Below are 9,282 nucleotides of genomic sequence, written 5' to 3'. Positions count from 1 at the left end.
ATACGTCCTGTATCTAGGGATGGAAACTTTCCCCATTTCACCAATTCCCGTAGGGACCCGCCCTGAATACATACGTCTATATATTAATATTTTTAAAAATATGGTTGAATATGTTTGAATCTTTTCTAATAGGATTGTAAATTTTAATTATTTCATTTTTATTTTTTTTAAATAAAATAATAAACAAAAACAAAATGGTTAGCATTATAAAAAATTACGGGGAGTGGGGATCCTTGTCCCCCGTGGGGATGGGGATGGGGATAACCTTGTCCCCATTAGCGGGGACGAGGACGGGGATGAGGATGGGGATTTTCGCAGGGACGGGGAAGGGGAGAGAATCCCCGTTCCTGCCCCGCCCCGCCCTGTTTTCATTCTTACCTGTATCCCCTTTGGCCGATACTAATACAATACACCCTATATACGATGTATCGTATCGATATTTAAATCATTAATTCGGTCATGTGAAACTTGATTTCTAGCCCTTCCAACAACACCACCACGTGTTACAACTTACAGATGAATGGGGTGAAATATTCAGCTGTATCAAAAGTGAAAGAATCACGAAGACAATTATATAAAGTTATCCCAAACGGTGCCTTAGTAATTTTATTTTCACCGTCAACCCGGTTAGCAAGTCGCTGGAACCCAAAAGCTAAGGGTGTAAGCGATGTATCACGTGTTCACATTTGCGCCCCATACAATGCGCCAAAAACGCCCCACATGCATTGGGAACATCTCATGTCATGTAGATGTTGGTTCGGATGTGCTGTGGGGCGCAGATGTGAATTCATTGGTAGGTGTTGGTTCGGATGTACGGTGGGGCGCAGATGTGAATTCATGTGTCACTACCCCTAATTACGAATTCGGATCAGCTGAACGGCCGGTGACAATGTTACTGTACAGCAGTAAAGCTTTTATAAACCTGATGAGAGTACGTGAATTCATCTGTTGTTTCTGCTTTATCTTCACGCACTGAGCCGATACTACCATCCATTGAAGACATGGGCGAAGTTACAGTAACAGGAGGAGCTGAGTTCAATATCTCATTCCTTCTCTTCCTCCTCCTCCTCCTGCTAATACCCTTGTTTGTTTTCTTTCTCGGACACATCAAATTGTCACTATGGAAAGCCTCAACCCTTCCACCAGGACCATATCCATGGCCCGTCATAGGCAACATTCTGGACATGGGAAAGAAGCCTCACATCTCACTAGCTCACTTTGCCAAAATCCATGGTCCGGTTATCTCACTACGACTCGGCACACAACTCCTCGTTGTCGGATCTTCTCCTGCTGCAGCTGCTGAAATTCTCAAGACCCATGATGCTCTACTCTCTGCTCGTCATGTACCACAAGTGTCTCCCATGAAAGACCCAAAGCTTAACCATTTATCGCTTGCCTGGGCGTTTACATGTAGCAAACAATGGAAATTGCTACGTAACTTATGCCGGGCAGAGTTGTTCTCGAGCAAAGCCATCGAATCACAAGTGAATTTGAGGGAGAAGAAGGTGAAAGAAATGCTCTGCTTCTTGGGTAGGAAGGAAGGGAAAATAGTGAAAATCGGAGAAGTTGTGTTAGCTGCTGTTTTCAATATATTGGGCAATCTGTTTTTATCCAAAGATTTAGTTAGTCTGGATGATGAAACATCAAATGAAGGCATTAAGGGGCTCATTTGGAGGCTTATGGAATTGGCCACTACCCCAAATTTAGCTGATTTTTATCCCATTTTAGATTGGTTAGATATTCAGGGTCTAAGAAAGACGACATTGGAGACCATCGGCAAATTACAAGATATATGGGAAGGTTTAATCGAGGAAAGAAGGGTAAGCAACGATTATGGTGTCAGAAGACCACAAGATTTCTTAGATGTTTTGATTGGCCATGGGTTCCAGGACAACCAGATCAGTAATTTACTTCTGGTATGCTCTCTCTCTGTCTCCATAAATATGGCTATGCTTGATTCGACAGAAAAAGGTAGAAATAAAATCTGGATTTGTTCCTCTTTTCATAAATTGCGCTCTGTGAGGTGCAAATCCAATTTCAAAATAAGTGGATGAAGGGAATTTTACAAAATTTCTGATTCACTTCAGCTGCCGCAAATTTCATTTGGGCAAATTTTTTAAACCATCGTTATGATTTAGTTAATTGACCAATTTTATCTTTATTATTTACATATTATCTTAGAGGACCTTAAGTTTTCTAACAATTGTTTAAAAACTCATCCTTATCATTCATGCCCCTTAAAATTTGATAAAAAGACTATTTTATCTATTATTTTTCTTTAAATTTTTAAAATGTCTACTTCGGCAACGTCAACTGACAGAATCATCACTACAGTTGTCACTGAGGACATCAATCTTTAAGAGGTTCATCCTTCTCTGCACAATTCCAAAAAGAACATTAGAACCAAATCTTCCGTCTTGATGAATAGGTGGTCGGCTTACATAAATCTCCATTTTTTTTTTTTGTTCAGTGCAAGAACATCTGCTAACACTTTTCTCAACGATCAAACTGACCAATAGGTTCCATCTATGTTGCTAGATATAGATGGTAGTATTCCTTTGGGAGAATGACGGTGTTATACAGTTTTGTATGCCCTTAGCTTCAATTCGATTTGGTGTACTTTTGATATCTAATGTAAATAAATAAAGTGCATGTTTGATTCATTTTCTTTGGTATAATTCTGTGTAAGACCTTAAAACTGGACACTTATAGAGACTCGTGTTAGTTTTAAATGTTCACAGCCATTGGATAAGTTTGGGGAGATTTATCCTGCTAAGGCTGATACTGGTGTGCCACTAAGTGTTGGGATGGCCTATCTCGGCCACCAGGATAAGACCCAAGGCACATGCAGTATGGGATTACTCGAATCCTTGAACCAGACCAGATTTTTAGTATTGCCCTGGACCTTGGAGACAAATGGGCAAAACTGGAAAGTTACACCTGACCCCTAAACTCGATTATGACACTTCACTAGGTGTCGGATCGGGCTGTCTTTGATATGCCAATCAATGAGATCCTTAGCGGGGATCAAAACCTGGGTATGTTGGGATAGTCTGAGAATTCATCTGAGTGGGTGATCATAGTGACAGGATCAGCCCCTTTGTCGGACAAGGGTAATGATCGGGATTGCACTCTCTCTGATGGAAACCAAACTGCCGACAATTGTTTTCAATCGTTGGAATTTTGTTTTGCAAAATTAATATACATATATATTTGTACGGTTTCAAAATGTTTGCAAATGGTTTTAATTCCCGGGATCCATGTGAGTAGAGAGTGCGGCACTGTTCCTTGCAGCCGAGGGAGAGGTCTTCTCTTGTCGGGCAGTGCTTGATCATTAAGGGCTGAGAGGTTAAGTGTAAGACCATTTAGGATAGTACTTGATGGGCTAATGTAAGTGTTGGGCCCATAGGGTCCATGTGATGGGCTCAGGGGTTTACTGAGCTTTTTAGTGAATTCGGCTGGGCCTTGTAATAAAGGTTGGGCCTTGTAATAAAGGCTGGGCCGAACCCATGTAACTAGTGTGTAGATCAATGCTTGGGTCCCACGCCATACAATGAAGCCCAATTGGGTAGCAGATTGGAAACTAGTTAAGCACTGAACACTTAAATGGGCCAAAAGCCCATTTCGAGCTGGGCCGATATGATCTCCCATCTATGGGGCGTATCTGGGATTAAAGTTAGAAAAGGATTGGGCCTTTAACCTTATCCACTCTGGGAGACCAAATTCAAATCAGATTTGAATCTGGTAACCTCCTGATAAGATCAGGAGTAAGCTAACTTAATCTGTAGATAGGATTAAGATCATCTCCTATCCAAATACTGATTTGGATTGGGATAACTCCTAATTAGGAGGTTTCTTAATCAAGAAGAAAAGAGGAGAAACCCTAAGAGAGATTAATATCAGATTTCGAACCTAGGGTTTTGTGCAAGCAACAAAGCATCCTACGAATTGAGATTGGATCTCATATAGACTCTAGAAAGAAGAGAAGCTATTTAGCCATCTTCGTCCTAGGAGTTCTCCTCCAGCCGCTGCCATTCTTTCTGACAAGATTTGATATTTGAAGAAGAAAGTAATCAAGAAATCAGTTCTTGACATCAGTTTTGCAGAAAAGATTGAAAAAGATTTGGTGCTCAGAGTTTCCAGAGGATTCTTGCGAAGGATCCAGTGTGTAGGACGCGCTCTGCTGGTTCCGTTCCACATACAGCTGTGTCATCTTCAGCAGGAGCGGATCTTGGTGTTCTCTTTGGGCGTGAACACCAACTTTGGGAGATACTGCTTCTCTGGATCAGGTATAATTCCTCCTTTTCCTTTTGGTTCAGATCTGGTTCAATTATGGTTCAAGTAGAATCCTTAAATATTGTATTCTAAATTTAGGGAATACGATTCCCAGTTGAGAGAAGGTAGGAAAATTTTTTAAATTCGCCCACCCATTCCGCAGTGTTTATGGCGTCCATCAGATGGATCCTACCATTCTTTCAGACGGTTCAGCCCAAGGTTAGAATTCATAGGCACAAAGTACAAGTGGGATAGGTGCCAGTTCAGAATTGATGTCAATTCAAGGGCGGGTATAGATGCATAGAATATAGTTTTTGGACCTTTTGAATGTTTATAGATTTATAGTGGAAATCAGAAATCTGCATTAGGTTTGTCGCTACTTTTCCGTATTCATTTTATTAGTCCTCTAGTCTCTCCTGCAGTTCCTCTCCCCACTGATGAAACCGATTCTGCTGTGAAATCAGCTTCAATCAGTGCAAGTTCAAACGACTTTTACAGTCTTGCATTGGGAACGTTATTTCATGGGGAAATATTCCCAATGTAAGACTATAAAGATTGTTAGAATGGGCCTTGCATTGATTGAATCCGGTTTCCTCCGCTACAATACGTCCATTGCCCACATCTGGTCTCGGTCTCTCTCTCATGCATGATTGATTGATGGAACCAAACGTGGGTGTGGCTGATCTTGACAGCCCCTCATTAGATTAGACGGTTTGGGCTGTTTGGCTAGATGAATCCATGATGCAACCATCCAAGTGACCGAAGAAGCTTAATAGTTTCTTGGAGCTGTGGATGAGTCTATACCCTCCTAAAACTTGGCACATATACTACATTTAAAGGACAATAACCCACCATTAAGGTCCCGTCTCAACGATTGACTACATTAATATAAGTGAGAGACTTATAGCCATCTCATCTGATTTGAATTTTAAATGGTATTTGCATTGATTTTTACACAATAAACCATGGTTTTTAAAATCGGACCGGATTAGACAATCGGATCAGAAAAATTAGGAACCAGTCAGGTGATTGGTTCTGTTTTTCTAAAAATCGGATTTTTTCTCAAAATCATTGATTTTGATTAACAAACCAATGAATCGGACAGTTAACCATTCGAACGGTTTTGACTATTTTTTATTTTTATGAATTTTATTTTTTATCAAAATGGATCGAGCGTTCAATTCAAACAGTTGGACCATTCGACCCAATAATCAGACCCCTGACTAGTTCGATCACCATGTCAGTTATAAAAATCATACAACAAACCTTCAAAGCCAAATTTCCTCTTTAACATACTATCTACTCCCGCTGTCTAGATATACTCTTGTCTGGAGATTTTTCTCCTCCCTCCTCACCGCCCCTATACAACACCAAACCATCCCAGCATAGTCGGAACTTCCACTGCCCATACAAAAATAGTTGGAATAGAATTAGAAATGAACACATCAACTATCAATTAAGGAAGAAAGAAAAAAGAACCATCACTTCCAATGGTCGTAGCGACAACAGCAACTTCATTGACAGTCCGTGTGTGAAGGAGATGAGGAGAGAGAGTGAAAGAGAGGAGAGAGAACCAATGTATCCAAAGGGTATTTTTATAAAAAGTATCAATCATGTGATATCATATGTAGAGATATTCTAAAAGAATATGTAAATAATAAGGGTAGAATTCGTCAATTAACTAAACCATAAGAATAGTTTAAGAAATTTTCTCATTCCATTTACAGGGTGTTGAAAAGTAAAGTATTCGGTAATTTGTCATTTCTTTTAACTTCTGGTTCTATATATTAGGGATTTGTCTATGAAAAGTATTGGGTAAGTCCCCTGGCTGAAACGTTTATTAACTTTTCTATCTTTTTTTATCTTCATCCTTTCTTTTACAAAAACTTATTTTTTCCTTAATTCAGTTCACTACAATTCCATTTTCCCAACAGGAGAGTGCAAATAAGTTGAGTGTAAATTCTAGTTTACTTAGACTTGACTCTATAACATTTGTTTCTAAGATGAGTTATACCAAGGGTTTTAAAACCGGACCAAATAGGGGACCATTTTGGGTCTAGTTCTTGGGTTGAATGGTTTGATCGTCTAGTCTGAAACGGATGACCTGCTTTAATAAAAAATAAAAAATTAAAATAAAAATAAGAAACAAAAAATGGGCAAAAACATTATCCGGTTCAATGGTTTGACCATCCAAATCAATAGTTTACTGACCAAATCAATGAGTTTTGGCCAAAAAATGACTTTGGATGAAATGGAACCGATCAGATGACTGATTCCCAGTTTTTCCAATCCAACCCGGTTTTAAAAACAATGGACAAAATTGTGCACACCAGCTACGGAACCAATCAAGCACACTAGTGTTTATGACTTTGTAGCCTATTCAGACTTTATGATGTTGTTCCTGCAGCCATGGAGGTATGAGGGGAGTTTAATCATGACTACACTTTAGTCATTATAGATGTGGATGATTAGACTTTAATCATGATTACACATGAATCATGATTTCACAGAATTTGTTTATGAGTGAGGTAGGAAGCTAAATGATGTGGATCCACTTTAATCATGATTACAAGCAAATAATGATGCAAAACTAAATCAGATGCACAAAATCTGTATCCTATTTAGTATTTAGTGTGTAATGCATGTATTGGTGTTAAAAATGGTGTTTTAAAACTTAGTCCAGAGGCTAAACCACTTCTCCTTATAGGTCAACAGGTCAATGGTTTAACCATTTGGGTCAACCAATAACGTCATCCAGTGAAAATTCAAAAACAGGAGGAAATCTAGACTACAAACGGGAGTAAGGATATGAAAATCCAACAAAAGGTCTGTTGATGTCATTTTTAAACCAACAAAAGGTCTGGAGGCTAAACCACTTCTCTTATAGGAGCAAGCTTAGCATAACCCTGTTCTAAAATATCTCGTATATGATTAAATTATGTAAGTGTTTGGCATCGAAGCCGTTGCTTCAGATATGTTTTCTGGAAAAACAGTGATGTATGGATGATGGCCTGTTGTACCATTTTCTCGTAAAACGGTTCCTTTTTTTTTTATTTGATGGCATTGGTGTTGCCATATAGGTTGGGGAAAGAGTACTGGTTTTGTTTGGTACCAATGTTGTATAAGCATTTTCAGCATTGGTTTACATTATTTAACGTCCAAGAAAATGTCACATGGGTGCCACGTCATTGCATCATTGCAACAGGTTGTTTTCTGAGAAAACATTGAATTCAGGGTTTCTTCAAACCACTTTTTTTTTTTTTCTAATTTCCAAGGTATGGTATGCAGCAACATTTTTTTTCTAGAAAAACAAAACCAAACAAGAGGATACTTTCTAGAACACCACTTTTTCTGATGTAATGCCATTTTCTAGGGCAACCACATCGATGCCAAACACCACCTATATGCATCACACAAATAAGTAGTACATTGATTAGTTTCAAATTTAACTAGTTTGTTGCATATGGAGATCATTATTATCCAATTTATAAGCCATTAATTGAAGAAATATGGTGTCGTGGTAGGGTAATTACCTTACAACTTTTGACCAGGGTTCAAATCTTCTTACTTGCAAGCCTTCGACCATTCCACACCCATGTCTTCTATCTGTAAAACCAAAAGCTGGTAACCTTATAATTCTATAGTGATGCATGTGGTCAAACATAAAATGGTAACTCATGATTTGCAATTGTTCTTTGCTGTTTTTAGGAATTATTTTTGGCTGGAACAGAAACAACTAGTACAACTGTTGAATGGGCAATGGTGGAGCTCCTGAAGAACCAAGAAGCTATGAAGAAACTTAATGAAGAACTTGCAAGAAAGATGAATGGAAATGACATTAGAGAGTTTGATCTTCCCCAACTCTCATATTTAAGTGTCTGTATTAAGGAGACTCTAAGATTACACCCTCCTACACCATTTCTCCTTCCTCACAAAGCCCTTGAGACATGCACTGTTATGAACTACACCATCCCTAAGGACTCCCAAATTTTTGTGAATTTGTGGGCCATAGGACGAGACCCTGAAGTCTGGGATGATCCATTGGCCTTCAAACCAGAGCGGTTCATGAATTCAGAATTGGATTTCAAGGGAAACGACTTTGAATTTACACCTTTTGGTGCAGGAAGGAGAATTTGTCCTGGACTGTCCATGGGAAGCAAGCAGCTTCACTTGATTCTTGCTTCATTGTTCCACAGCTTCGAGTGGTATCTTTCTGATGATACGGACCCTATGCAGCTTGACACGAAAGAAAAGTTTGGTCTCACACTGCAGAAGGAACAACCCTTACTTCTTATCCCTAAATCCAAAGTTTGACAAATAGTTGGCTGTCCAATTTATGTGGCCTTCATGTTGGTTGCCTTTAACTAATTATAAGCTCCTAAGTAATATAATTATTCAGATCACTGGTCTAAGGACACATGCTAATGCACTTGTGCAAATAAAACCAAAAGGGTAATTGTACAAGTATTAATATTATGTGATAGCTAGTATGATACTTTTGTTTTAGTTTTTTACAACCAGCACCTAAACCAAAGCAATTATTGACATTATATTGGAATTATATAGTATAGATATAGATGAACATCGAATGCTCTTAAGACTGTGTTTGATTGCAATGTAAGCAAATTTGCACTGGTGCAGAATTTTCTATGACAGTGCAAATGATTTGAGTGTAAATACTTGCTTATTTTTATTTCAAATTTTAGTTTATTTATTTTTTATTGCAGTGCAATTAAAGTAAATTACGACATGAAGTAAAATAAAGTAAAACCCAAAATAAAACTAGACGAGAATTTGGCTTTTTTTTTTAAATTTGTACTCTCATACATTTGTACTAATGCAAATAAAATTGTACTGCAACCAAACGCAGCCTAAATTGTAGTTGAAAGACATATGATGTGAATAGAGTGATGATGACAAGCATTTCATATTTCTCCCTAGTATGGCTTATCCAACAAGATCATATCCCACACCATGCATGCATGCGGCAGAAATAGCAAATAGGTG

General features: G+C 38.5%; 1 protein-coding gene across 1 annotated transcript; it reads left to right on the top strand.

Annotated features, from left to right (window-relative positions):
- Positions 1–855: 855 nt before the first annotated feature.
- Positions 856–8,975, top strand: LOC104591040 (putative (S)-N-methylcoclaurine 3'-hydroxylase isozyme 2). The gene is made up of 2 exons (XM_088902624.1): positions 856–1,916; positions 7,984–8,975. The coding sequence occupies exons 1-2, from the start codon at positions 1,002–1,004 to the stop codon at positions 8,587–8,589; spliced, it is 1,521 nt and encodes a 506-aa protein (XP_088758750.1). The 5' UTR covers positions 856–1,001; the 3' UTR covers positions 8,590–8,975.
- Positions 8,976–9,282: the final 307 nt, after the last annotated feature.

This window comes from Nelumbo nucifera, chromosome 4, assembly GCF_055504915.1.
Source record: "Nelumbo nucifera cultivar China Antique chromosome 4, China Antique-T2T, whole genome shotgun sequence".
Taxonomy (NCBI): domain Eukaryota; kingdom Viridiplantae; phylum Streptophyta; class Magnoliopsida; order Proteales; family Nelumbonaceae; genus Nelumbo; species Nelumbo nucifera.
This window is presented reverse-complemented; position numbering and strand designations above follow the sequence as displayed.